The 13380-nt window shown below is 38.5% G+C and overlaps 1 protein-coding gene across 5 annotated transcripts in view; it reads left to right on the top strand.

Annotated features, from left to right (window-relative positions):
- Positions 1-286: 286 nt before the first annotated feature.
- TMPO (thymopoietin) overlaps positions 287-13380 on the top strand; it is a 29542-nt gene continuing 16448 nt past the window's right edge. Inside the window, exons 1-3 of one of the 5 annotated variants that reach the window (XM_059402300.1) lie at positions 287-1079; positions 8016-8142; positions 12174-12332. In XM_059402300.1, the coding sequence (XP_059258283.1) occupies positions 801-1079; positions 8016-8142; positions 12174-12332 (565 nt within the window). In that variant the 5' untranslated portion in view covers positions 287-800. The remainder of the gene's footprint in view (positions 1080-8015; positions 8143-12173; positions 12333-13380) is intronic. The other 4 variants (XM_059402301.1, XM_059402302.1, XM_059402303.1 and 1 more) reach the window with 4 other exon arrangements.

Here is a 13380-nt window from a genome sequence, read left to right as displayed (position 1 = left end):
ACTGCTTGCCCTCCCCTTTCCTCCCCCCAGGTAAACCAAATCAAGGAAGCGGAGTGCCGATGAGCACACCTAGCTCCTTTTGTTTCCCTTCGGGGCGAGCGTTTGGGGAAGGAAAGGCTGCGGTCATTCTTCGGTAAATCAGTGTCCTACGATTGGGAAAGGCCCAGTCCAGGGTCCTCGCAGCTGGCGTGAAAGTCGGCCCATTGGAAGGCGATCGACCCCAGAGAGAAAAGATCCTTCTCAAGCAGGGCGGGGGGGGAGGGGAGAAACCTCACACACATTAGTAAGACTTGTCCCTTTATCGGCGTCTTAAAGGAAGGGTGGAGAAAAGGGAAATAGAAACGGACCAGGCGCCGGGGCTCCCGCCCCAGCGGCTTTTAAACTGCGTTTCTACAACCTCTCGCACCGTGCAGCGGCTAATGGAACCCGCGCGAGGGGTCCTACCAATCACCGCCCGGCTTCCTCCCACCGCGGGCCAATGGCGGCGCGCGTTCTTGGGGCGTGGGTGAAACAGGCTGATCTCTCCTTGCTTGTGTAGTGTGTGGGCTGGGGTTGGTGGAGGCTCCTATCTTGGCCGCACTTGGTCCGCACTTGTCCTCGGGGGGGCTTTTGTGTCCGGCTTTTGCTTTGCTTTGTGTGTGCGAGTTTTTGCTTTGCTCCGCGGCGCTCCTCCCGGGCAAGAGTCGTAGGGCTCGGAGGCAGCAGCGCGGTTCCCCCCCCCCCACTCCCCGGGCAAAGAGCGAGCGCGCCGGCGTGAGCTGCGGGTGTGAGGTCTGCGGGGAAGGGGATTCGCCGCGGAGATGCCGGAGTTCCTGGAAGACCCCTCGGTCCTGACGAAAGAGAAGTTGAAGAGTGAGTTGGTCGCCAACAATGTGACGCTCCCGGTCGGGGAGCAGCGCAAAGACGTTTACGTGCAGCTCTATCTGCAGCACCTCACGGCGCGCAACCGGCCGCCGCTCGCCGCCGGCGCCAACAGCAAGGGGCCCCCGGACTTCTCCAGCGACGAGGAGCGCGAGCCCACCCCGGTCCTCGGCTCCGGGGCCGCCGTCTCAGGCCGCAGCCGGGCCGCCGTCGGCAGGGTAAGGACGCTCAGCCGGGGACCACAAAGGCGGGCGGTTGGCGGTTGTCGCCTCTACCCCCGCCTCCCCGCGCGCGCTCGCAGCCCTTCCTCCTTGGCGCCCCCTCTTGCCTCCTCGGCGGCGGGGCTGTCCCCGCGCGGGACCGAGAGGCCGGCCTGTGGGTCTGCGGACGCAGGATTCAGCTTGCAGCTCTGGAAGGGGAGGCCGCTGGAGGGAAGCGTCGCGAAGTTGGGGCCGCGGGACTAGCGGTTGTGTTGTGTGGAAGGTGTGAAGTCGGCGTTTGCTGTTCTGTGGCGCGCGGGTAGCCCGGTGTCCCTCGCCCGTCGGGAGTGGCTATTTCGGCGGGGACTTCCGTGCCCGATTCGAAAGCCCTTTGGGGAGGGTCAGCCTGAAACTGCAGTAGGTCACGTTCGAGCGTTTTCCCGCTTTATTAACTGAAATGACTAGTAACCGAGTCTCAGAGCGCTCCCTGGAGGGCAATTTGTGACGTGCTAATTTCTAACCAAAATTTGAAATAAAGAAATTCCCGCCTTTTTATGGTTTTGCATATGGAGGGCTTTTTGAACCGTTTATGTTTTTCTCGTTAAGTGTTCCAGCAACAGGCTGTGTTTTGGCGGGGCAGTGTTGTTCTAAATTAAAATGAGCACTTAAAAATAACACCGTTAAGCGGTTATCTTAGGCGCCTAGAATATCTGGAAATTCTAGAGGGCTTGGGTTTTTGCTTCTCTTTTCTTTTTTTTTTTTTTTTTTAACTTTTTGGTAAATTTTGCATAAGAAAAGGAAAGATTTCGGAAGCCGGAGTTGCTCATTTCTTGACATTCTGATGTATCAGTGATTGCAATTTGGATTTTCTAATCCTGATTAAGTCTCAGATAGGTTTTACCAAATGCATAATCTGTTTGAGAATAATTTGGATTTTGTTCTGTGGGTTTTTATATGCTGTTTTGTTGGCGTGAACTGCGTACTTCTCAGATTTCAAATCATGACAGACCGTAGTTCAAATTGGTGATTGGATGTAATCAATCACGTTGCTTTGTAAGGCTTTGAATGTAGTTCATAGTTGTTGAGTTTGATAACTCAGAAGTACTGCGTTCTTGAAAGTTGTGTTGTTTAGTTTTTAAGGAATCTGTGTGATGTGTTTTTCTGGACTACCAGGTGGAAATGAAAGAAAGATGTAATGTAGACTTAACTGAAAGTCTTAATCGGAGCTTAAGAGAAATTGAAAATCTTAATGTCTTAATTCAATGCCTGGCAACTGGGAGTGTCAAATATTTATTCGTTGAATGAAAGACCAACTGCACCTTATTGCTTGGAATGTCTTAGTGGATTTGAAGAAAGCCGGTTTACTTCTCCATAATAAAGAGAAATTTAAGAGATTCTTAAAGACAAAGCATATTGATTATCTGCTTTTTCCCAGGTCCCATGGAAAAAAATATTCAAATGATTTTAGTAAAGATTTTGGTGGAAATGAAATATTTCCATTTAAATCAGCACACTAAAAAAAAAAATGTTCTTCCATAGAACCCTATATTATATTCTGTGTAAATGTATTATTCTTGTAAATGTATTATTCTGTGTAAATGTATTATTCTTGAACCCTGGAAGTACTTGGTTGTGTTTATAATAGGATTGTTTGTTCTTAATTTGATTCGTTTTCAGCGGAAACCTCCACCTTGGTTTTGATGCTTTTCCTTCAAAAACTTTTAAAGAGTGTGTCCCAACTAATATAACATTGTATGTTAAGTATACTTCAGTTTAAAAAAAAGAAAAAGTATGTCACAATCTGCTCTGTGTTTTGGAGGTGTAAAAATTTGAGTTCAGTTATCCAGCATTTTTTAATTCCTACCAAGTGTTCATAACTACTGGAGATTGATTTCTGCAGACCCTACCCACTACCATAATTATATAATTTGTTGGATATTTTTTTTGTATTCTAATTGATTGTGTTTGTTACACATTTCATCTCAAATTTCCCATGGTATCAGAGTTGGTCAGCACCACTCAAATAAGTTCTGGGTGAAAGGAATTAATATTTTAAGAGAATCTACAATCTCCAGTGACATGTTATGCCGTTTATATCTCATTTAATGTTTTAATCCATATAAAAAACTATCTCCCAGCTATATATTCAAGTCTTATCTGCCTTGAGTTTTTTGTTGTTGTTGTTTTGTTTTTGTTTTTTTTCTGCCTTGAGTTTTTAAAACTCAAATACCAGGTTCAGTGGTGTGCACAACTTGAGAAAGTAGTGGTAGTTGGGCGGTAGTATCACTTTCTGTTTTAAAGCACATTAAGTAAAAGTGACTTTATTTTTTATTTTTTAAAGATTTTATTTATTTATTTGACAGGCAGAGATTACAAGTAGGCAGAGAGGCAGGCAGAGAGAGAGAGAGAGGAGGAAGCAGGCTCCCTGCTGAGCAGAGAGCCTGATGCGGGGCTCGATCCCAGGACTCTGGGACCATGACCTGAGCCGAAGGCAGAGGCTTTAACCCACTGAGCCACCCAGGCGCCCTAAAAGTGACTTTAAATTGAATTTTTAAGTGGTAACTTTTGAGCATTTTATTTATTTATTTTTTTCAAGATTTTATTTATTTATTTGATAGAGAAAGATCATAAGCAGGCAGAGAGAGAGGAGGAAGCAGGCTCCCTAAGCAGAGAGCCCGATGCAGGACTCAATCCCAGCACCCTGAGATCATGACCCAAGCCGAAGGCAGAGGTTTAACCCACTGAGCCACCACCCAGGCACCCCAGTTTTTAGCATTTTAAAACAAACCAAACATTACTGTGGCTTGGCCAAGGACTGAGGATATACCTTCTATTTAAACATGGGTTTATGAGGAGTATTTTTGATTGAAGGAGAAATTTTCCATTTAGCCGTAGCCACGGTCTTTTAGATTCATTTGGTGTGATATGACAAATATTTGCATGTTCAAATTTTTGGTTTTGGTTTTCAGTTTTCTTGTTTCTGAGCTTTTTATTTTATGCATCTTGATTATGCCAGTGTTTTTAGGTGTTGAAATTACCTAGATTGTTGACACAAAAATAAACAATCACAAAGTTGACAATCTGCCTTATGTTCCAAGGTACAAAGCACAGGTATAGCTATTTGGAATCCAGTGGAGCATAGCATTCTTGAATGGTCTGATCTAGCGGATCATGAATTTTTAACAGGAAATATTTAAAGACATGGACTAGAACAGTAAAAAGTATGCTAGCGATGGAGAGTGTTACTTAAATCATAAATTGACTGCCATAGTCTTCAGTAAGGTGTTAAGTGTTGACTTTTGAATTAGAGTGTTCTAGAGTGGGGATTAAAATCCCAGGTCTGCCTCCTATTCGGATGACCTTGAACAATTAACATTATCTATCAAATGCTCAGTTTTCATTTGGAAAATAAGAATAATCTAGTAACTACTAGTAGCTACTTAATTGAGGTTTATTAAAGGTTGCATTTGTTAAGGTATCTAATGCTCAATGGTTGATACCTATTACGTGTGATTTCTGAATTTTTTTGTGTTTTTTTTTTTTTTTTAACTCCCGAGCAATACAATGTTACCATAATATTTTTTTCAGAATTGGATGAGGTAAATTTGTGAAAGTGATACAGGCCTAAAGTTTGTTCAAATGTTTCTATATTGCTGGAGTTAGCTGTGCCTCTTTGAACTTCAGTTTCCTCTCCTAAAACGGGGATGGATGTTAGTGTCTATCTCATAGGATTTTTAGGATTCTGTGTAAGTTAATACATGTAGGAAGCTATCCGGAACACAACTTGGTATATAGTAAGTGCTCAGTAGAATCTGTTTTATAATGATAATTATTGTTGTGCTTCATCTTGGCTACTAATGGTGGAAATTTAAAAATAAGAGTAGCTGGAGACGCCTGCTGGCTCAGTCAGTAGAGCATGCAACTCTTACTAATCTCGGGGTAGTGAGTTTAAGCCCTGCATTGGTCGTGGAGCCTGAAGTTTTAAAAAGTAATGAAATAAACAATAGCTCATAGGTGATATTATCAAAGAACTGTTGGATTTTTAAAGTTGAAAAAGACATTAGAGATCATCTGGTAGTTGGGAAGAAACTGGAGAACAGTTCCTGGCATGTAGTAGGTACCTGGTATTTTTGACTGAATGAAACTAAGATTGTGTGATTTACTCAAAGAAACAAAAACTCTGGATGCAGAAATCAGTACAAATAATGGCTCCTTCTTCCGGATTGAAACTGCTGGCTTGATAATTATGCATAAGATACTAACCTGTCTCCCAGTTAGTAAATCCATTAAATTTGATATTTCATAAAAATAGCAATACAGGGGCGCCTGGGTGGCTCAGTGGGTTGGCCCTCTGCCTTTGGCTCAGATCATGATCAGGGTCCTGGGATCCGCCCTGCATTGGGCTCTCTGCTCAGTGGGGAGCCTGCTTCCCCCTCTCTCGCTGTCTGCCTCTCTGCCTATTTGTGATCTCTCTCTGTCAAATAAATAAATAAAATCTTTTTTCAAAAATAGCATTACATTTCTGGAACTTTTCTGCCTGAAAATTAAAGATAAAAATCAGGTAGCTTGTTAATTACCTCTTTATTTGACATACCTTATGCTAGTTTATTCCCCTCTGAAGATTTTGTACAGCTGTAGTCTTTCATTATGTTTTAAGAAAATAGAAGACTGTTGGATTCTGCTTTGATTTGATAAGGCTTTGTTATTTCCTTTTTTTTAATATTATTAATTTTTATTTGTGTATGTGAGAGAGAGAGTGGGGGTGGGCAGAGGGAGAGAATCTGAAGCAGACAACCCACTGAGCTTGGAGCTGATACGGGGCTCTATCCCAAAACCCATGAGATCATGACCTGAGCTGAAATCAAGAGTCAGACACTTAACCCACTGAGCCACCCAGGTGCCCCAAGCCTTTTGTTATTTTTTAATGAGAAATGGATTTTTAAAAATAAGTGACTTATTTCTCCCTTACTAGATGACACTTTGATTCACTCAGCAAAACATCTGTCAGATACCTACTCTTCTTTCAGGCAGTCTTTTTTTTTTTTTTTTTTTTTTTTTTTTATTTTTAGATGCTTGGGATACAATATGAATATGACAGTGCATCTTCTTTCTGCTACCCTCTTAAATGTTGCATCCAAAACACCTGAGATACATGTTAAAATACAGATTCTCAGGCCCAAGGTTAGGACTCAGACTGGGGTAAAACTTTTTAAAATAGGGGCTAACTTTTCCAAAAGTTTTAAAGTTCTGATAATAAACCAAACTTGGGCACTATTGCTCAAGGAATTTACCATCTGGAGAAGATGAAGTATGTTTACAAGTAGTGGTGTGTGGTGAGTGCCAAAGGCAGAGATTTCTTGAAAACCTCAGGCTGTTGTAAGAAATTAAATTCTTGGATGTTTTCTTGATAATAAAATGTGAAAATTCTTAAGGTGGGAGGGATTATCTACCAGTAATCTGTATTTGATTGATTTTCTTTTATTTAAAGTATATATGTTGTTGTTGGTTTTTTTTTAAGATTTTATTTATTTATTTGACAGAGATATCACAAGTAGGAGGAGAGTCAGGCAGAGAGAGAGAGGAGGAAGCAGGCGCCCCTAAAGTATACATGTTTTATATATTTATATAAGGGAGCTTTTGTTCCCAACCTTCCCACAATTTTTGGAAAATTCAAGTAGGTCATCAACACAGGATTTGGTCTATTTGATATTTTAAAAAAATCTTTAAAGAATTCAGGGCTATGATATATAGAGCTCTTAGACTCTCGTCAGCTATTTTGACATTAACGTGTAAGTTGCTTACAGATTTGAGCCTGATCCTATCAGTGCTATGTGTATTAAAGCCTTCTGAAGGTACCCTAACTTTCATAGCCATTTTTTAGTTATATAAAAGATTTCTCTTGGTAAGATTTCTCTTATTGGCAGTTATCTTTAAAAACTAATTTCTCATAATCTTGCTTTATATAAAATACTTCAAATTTGTATTTGGCTGATCCCCCCCCCTCAGAATTATTAAAAGCAAACAGCCTGTGCAACTATTGTTTTCACCATTTTGCATAAAATACTTCTAGGATTCAGTATTGACTCATTTGCCTTAAATATCAGTTTGCCTAAATTGACTTTGATATTTGTGACCATTATTTAAAAAGCCTTTTGTTTTGTTTTGTTTTTGTTCAGTTCTCTGAGGCTTTCTGGGGTTACTGAGGCATTTTGTAAGGCTGTCTGCCACAACCCTAGAAGGCGCCCATACTTCTGCTCTCTTCTCTTGGTTAGCCTTGGAAGTTTATGTAGTTTAGATAGTTCTTCCAGTACAGACTGCCATTGCTTAAGTTGAAATTTCTCTCAAAGCTTGTTCCATGTTCTTTCGCCTTTTCTAAGTAAAACAGCCACATAGAACTAAGTGTGGTGACAAAGCTGTGTCAGAAGGTGATAGCCATAAAGTTTGAATTCCTTCATAGGTCAAAAACTGGGCACTAAAGTCACTGTATTTCAGTATTCATTTGGGCTTCTTAAATTCTGATATGCTTGTTTAAAGGAAATCATTTTTAAATATAACTAAGACATATCTTTATGGTAAAGTCTTACTTTCATAGAATAATTTAAACCTTGAAGGATTTTTAAAAGAGGTCAGTAGTTAATTGTATTTCTGGGTGAAAATGTTTAATCCCAGTCTGTTTACTCTTGAATTTTTTATGCCATCATCTCTTCTATAGATAGGTTAGCCAAAACTGACCATTTTAATAGTAATATTTTAAAAGTATGAGTTACTTATTATAATATCTTCAAATAACGAGTTGCTTTTAATTTAATTATATTGTTAAGGCCTGATAAAGCTATAAATCAACAGAGGGTATGTTTGCAGGTTTATCGTATACAGTCTTAATTATATAGTAGTATAGTAAAAAGAACATTTTTTTTAGACTCTGTGTAAATAATAACTGGACTTTCTTTACAGAAAGCCACAAAGAAAACTGATAGACCCAGACTAGAAGATAAAGATGATCTAGATGTAACAGAGCTCACTAATGAAGATCTTCTGGATCAGCTTGTGAAATATGGAGTGAATCCTGGTCCTATTGTTGGTAAGTTGGTAAAATTTCCTTTTCTGTGAGTGCCCTACATTGTTTTCTTGTCTTGTCTAGCAGTTAAGAGTTTGGGTTCTAAGGAACAATGTGTCATTAATTATTTATGTGGTCAGGACACAAGTTCCTTGACTATAAATGAGGAAAATAAAATGTGAAAAATGAATTTAGATAATCTCCAAGATTATCTCTGTTGTTGAAATTGTTTCACATGGTGTTCATGTCACAAGTACCTGGTGAGACATAGGGATCTAACATGACAACTGAGGAAAATATGAGGTGACATAGTGGGCCAGGTTCATCCAAATCTATAAATGGGTGACAGACTTATTAATATAACCCAAGTTAATCAATTCCTAGCATAGTACCCATTTTTAGTTATCATTAAAAGTACCGTTTTTAAAGTCTTGTTTTGATTGGAAATCAAGAGTGGTCCCTTAAAGAACAAACTTAAAAAAGAAGACTTGAAACTAAAAACAATGGATTTCTATCATTTGGTTACTATTGGTGATTTTTGCCTTAATTTTGGAGGGTCTTGACAGTAACCTCAAGATGAGAAATGTCTGTTTTGGTATTCTGAATTGTGTAAATTTTTTTTTTTTTTTTAAGATTTTATTTTATTTTTTTGACAGACAAGAGATCACAAGCAGGCAGAGAGAGAGGGGGAAGCAGGCTCCCTGCTGATTCTGGGATCATGACCTGAGCAAAAGGCAGAGGCTTAACCCACTGAGCCACCCAGGTGCCCCTGAATTGTGTAAAATTTTAAACACTGGACAAATCACAAGAGACTCAACCATAGGAAATTGAGGGTTGCTAGAGGAAAAGGGGGGGAGGGATGAGGTAACTGGGTAAGGGGCATTAAGGAGGGCACATAATGTAATGAGCGCTGGGTATTATGTAAGACTGATGATCACGGACCTTTACCTCTGAAACTAATGATGTACTATATGCCAATTAATTTAAAGTAAATTAAAAAAAAATTTTTTTTTTTTTAAAGATTTCATTTATTATTTATTTGACAGAGAGAGAAATCACAAGTAGGCGGAGAGTCAGGCAGAGAGAGAGAGAGAAGCAGGCTCCCGCTGAGCAAAGAGCCCGATGCGGGGCTCGATCCCAGGACACTGAGACCATGACTTGAGCCGAAGGCAGCGGCTCAATCCACTGAGCCACCCAGGCGCCCCTAAAAAAATTTTTTTAAGATTATTTATTTGACAGAGAGAAATATCACAAGTAGGCAGAGAGGCAGGCAGGTGCCAGAGGAGTGAAATTTTAACCCAGTCAGTCTGGAATTTCCTTGTCCACACTTGTGAGGTAATATGGATAAGACCACCTGCTCTGCCCCTTAAGGGGAAGGTGAACTTGCCTGAAACAATCTTTTCTTTTGCTAGCAATCTTCCTGTTTCTGCCTTTAAAATTCTATTCAGTATAGTTCCTTGCAGCTCCTTTCTACTTGGAAGATGGGATGCTGCCCAATTTATGAATCATTGAATAAAGTCAATTAAGTCTTCAAATTTATTCAGTTGAGTTTTGTGTTTTAATAGTACACAGGTTTTTGTATCTTCATTTCTCTTGGGTCAGTACCTAGGAGTAGGCTAGCTGGGTCTTGGCATGCATGTAAGTTTGCTTTTATAAGAAACTACCGAACTGACTGGAATATTTTGCATTCCCACTGACCATACATGAGCATTCTTGTTGTTCCCCATCTTTGCTAGCACTTGAGATTATAAGTAGTTTTTGTTTGAGTCATTCTGATTGGTGTGTAGTAGGATCTCTGTGTGGTGACTAGGTCTTTCCCTAATGAATAATGATGTTGAGCATATTTTCATGGGTTTATTTAAGGATCTTAGTATTTTGCGTATTTTTCAGTTGGGTGGTTTTGTTACTGAATTTTGAAAGTTTTTTTTTATATTCTGATTACTTGTTTTTAAAAATCTGATATATATCTTGGGATATATCAACACATACATGATAGATCTTGGGAGATGTATTTTTTCTCAAGCTGTGCCTGGTTTTTTTTCACTCTTTTAAATAACTTTTTTTTTTTTTAAGATTTTATTTATTTATTTATTTGACAGAGAGAGAGATCACAAGTAGGCAGAGAGGCAGGCAGTGAGAGAGGGGGAAGCAGGCTCCCTGTTGAGCCAAGAGCCCAGTGCAGGGCTCCATCCCAGGACTCTGAGATCATGACCTGAGCCAAAGGCAGAGGCTTAACCCACTGAGCCACCCAGGTGCCCCACATTAAATAAAATTTTTTAAAAATTTGAACACTGGCAATTTGGGGATTTGTTTTTGTTTTTGTTTTATCTATAGGTGAAGTTGCAAACAAAAATTTAGAATGTTATCTTTCATTTTATTTAGCATAGTACTTCCAAATAGCTGGAAGTAAGCCTATGAATATAATTACCAACAGACATTTGGTGCACTTTTTAATTTTTCATTTAAAATTCCAAAAGGCCGGGGCGCCTGGGTGGCTCAGTGGGTTAAGCCGCTGCCTTCGGCTCAGGTCATGATCTCAGGGTCCTGGGATCGAGTCCCGCATCGGGCTCTCTGCTCAGCAGGGAGCCTGCTTCCCTCTCTCTCTCTGCCTGTCTCTCCGACTACTTGTGATTTCTCTCTGTCAAATAAATAAATAAATAAATAAATAAAAATAAAATTCCAAAAGGGAGATGCTACAAAAATGTGTATTATATATCAATGTATATAGTAAGTTACATGGTGGCATACCAGCTCTTCATTTTTTCTCAACCTTTTTGGGGTATAATTGACAAGTTACATATATTTAGTATGTATAACTTGATGTTTTTGTAGTATATATTGTGAAGTGATCACTGTGATCAAGCCAGTTAATATATCTATCACCTCACAGTTTTAGTTTGTGTATGGATGTGTGATGAGAGAGCACTTAAGGTCTACTTCTGCAGATTTGAAGTATATATAGGCCATTCTAGATATTAGATTTCCAGAACTTAATTCATCTTGCAGAAATTTTGTACCTTTTGACCAACATCCTCCAGTTCCCCCTCCATCTTAAAACTACTTATGTAACATTTTGAGATGTGTTGTTTCTAAAATATGTATATTTATCATCATTGTATTCATCTTATAGAAACCAGGGAGACATGCAGCTAGTGTAAAATAGAAAATAAAAGCTATTTTTGGTTTTAAATTGTCATTCATGCTGAAATGTGTTAAAAATGTGTTGATAATCCATTTTATTTTGCTATCTAATTGGTATGTAATTTCTGCTTGTGGCACACATTTTCCATAATAGGTTATTTTAATCTCAAAGTAGTTTTATCTAAAATGATGTAACGTCTTAAGTATATACAATTTTTTTTAAGATTTTATTTATTTGAGAGAGAGGGTACAAGTAGGGGTGGGGGGAAAGGGCAGTGGGAGAGAGAGAAGCAGGCTTTCCACTGAGCAGGGAGCCTGATATGGGGCTCAGTCCCAGGACCCCAGGATCGGAACCCGAGCCAAAGGCAGACACCCAACCCACTGAGCGACCCAGGTTTCCTCAAAATTTATACAGTGTTATATGAAAATATATTCAACTAAAAAAGTTGTTTGTATGCCTTTTCTTTTCCCCTAACTGAGTGCCTCTTTTTAGGCATATTAAACTCTGAGAGTCATGGGATTTTAATCATAGTATTCAGAGGAATACGGTTTATAAAAGTGATTTTTTTTCTACAAGGCAAATACTATTACATAGTACTGGGGAAAAATATACAGAGTCCAAGACGTGTCAGTCAAAAATACTTGGTCATACATGGCTCTTTAGTAGGTGATCTATAGTAAGATTTATATCAATCTACTATGTATTTCATGTTACTAAAAGAAACATTGTTGTAATCATGTATTAAAATCTCAGAAAAACACCTATTTTAGAAAAGAATCCTTTATATAGTTTTTAAAGCACTTACATGTAGGAAAGGAAAGAGTGAATATAACATTTTAATGTTGCTAAAGACAGTGAGTAGGATCTTAAACAAGACAATACAAATGCTAAACCAAGTTCTACCTTAATACAGGAACAACCAGGAAACTGTATGAGAAAAAACTGTTGAAACTGAGGGAACAGGGAACAGAGTCAAGATCATCTACTCCTCTGCCAGCAATTTCTTCATCAGCAGAAAATACAAGACAGAATGGAAGTAATGACTCTGACAGATACAGTGACAATGAAGAAGGTAAAATTTTAAATGATGTTAGTCAAATATATATAATTTTTTTCAGACTCATAAGGTACAGTAACCATGAAGAAGATAAAATTTTAAATATTACCAAGTTACCTGTAACTTTTGTTCATATCATCAGTAATCCTCTAAGTAATTTCATTTGAGTACCTTTTGAGAATTCTAAGAAACAGAAATGTACAAATGTCTGATTTTTTTTGGTCACCTAAAATTGCCAGGTACCTTTTTTCTTCAAATTTCATTTTTCTAAAAGACTAAAGTATTAAAAATAAAGATTAAGTTCCCTCACTTACCCTTTCCAAGTAGTATTAACACAGAAGCAACCACCGTAATTTGTTGCTAATCTTTCCAATCCATTTTTAAATTCCTTTTTTTTTTTTTTGAAAGTAGGCTGCATGCCTAGTCTGGAGCCCATTATGGACTTGAATTCACAATCCTGAGATCAACACTTGAGCTGTGATGAAGAGTCGGATACTTGACCAACTGAGCCACATAGGCGCCCCAAATACTTTTTTATATGCATCTAAAACATAATATTATTTTGAACTTTAAAAAAATTTATATAAATAGCATGCCAAATCTTTTCACTTGCTTTTGAGATCTCATCCTACTGATAGATTACATATGTGTCCAGTTTATTATAATTAGTATATAGTGGTAGTATTTATAATATGGCATATATTCTGTTCTCTGTTGATATTTAAATTTATAGTTTTGCTAGATAATGTGATTTCAGGGCACCTATGAAGCAAATATTTTGACGTATTTTTAGTGGACTGTTATAGGAAAATTTGACCATAATATTTAAGTATTTTTTGAAAATAGTATGTGAAATTAATGACCTTTCTATAATAAGAACAACTTGATACTTTTTAATTTTTTAATTTCATATAACTTGTTTGTCAGTTTCATGATTATTTAATTTGATTCAAATTACTTATATCTTCATAAGCACTGCCTGCCAGGGCACAGTGTGTTGATTGGTTGTTCAGAATATGAAATATAGTCTTTTCCTTCAACAGCACTATGTTAGCAAGGAGGC

The sequence above is a fragment of the Mustela nigripes genome, chromosome 6, assembly GCF_022355385.1.
Source record: "Mustela nigripes isolate SB6536 chromosome 6, MUSNIG.SB6536, whole genome shotgun sequence".
Taxonomy (NCBI): Eukaryota; Metazoa; Chordata; class Mammalia; order Carnivora; family Mustelidae; genus Mustela; species Mustela nigripes.
The sequence above is the reverse complement of the archived record's forward strand: the minus strand, read 5'-3'. Positions and strand labels throughout refer to the sequence as shown.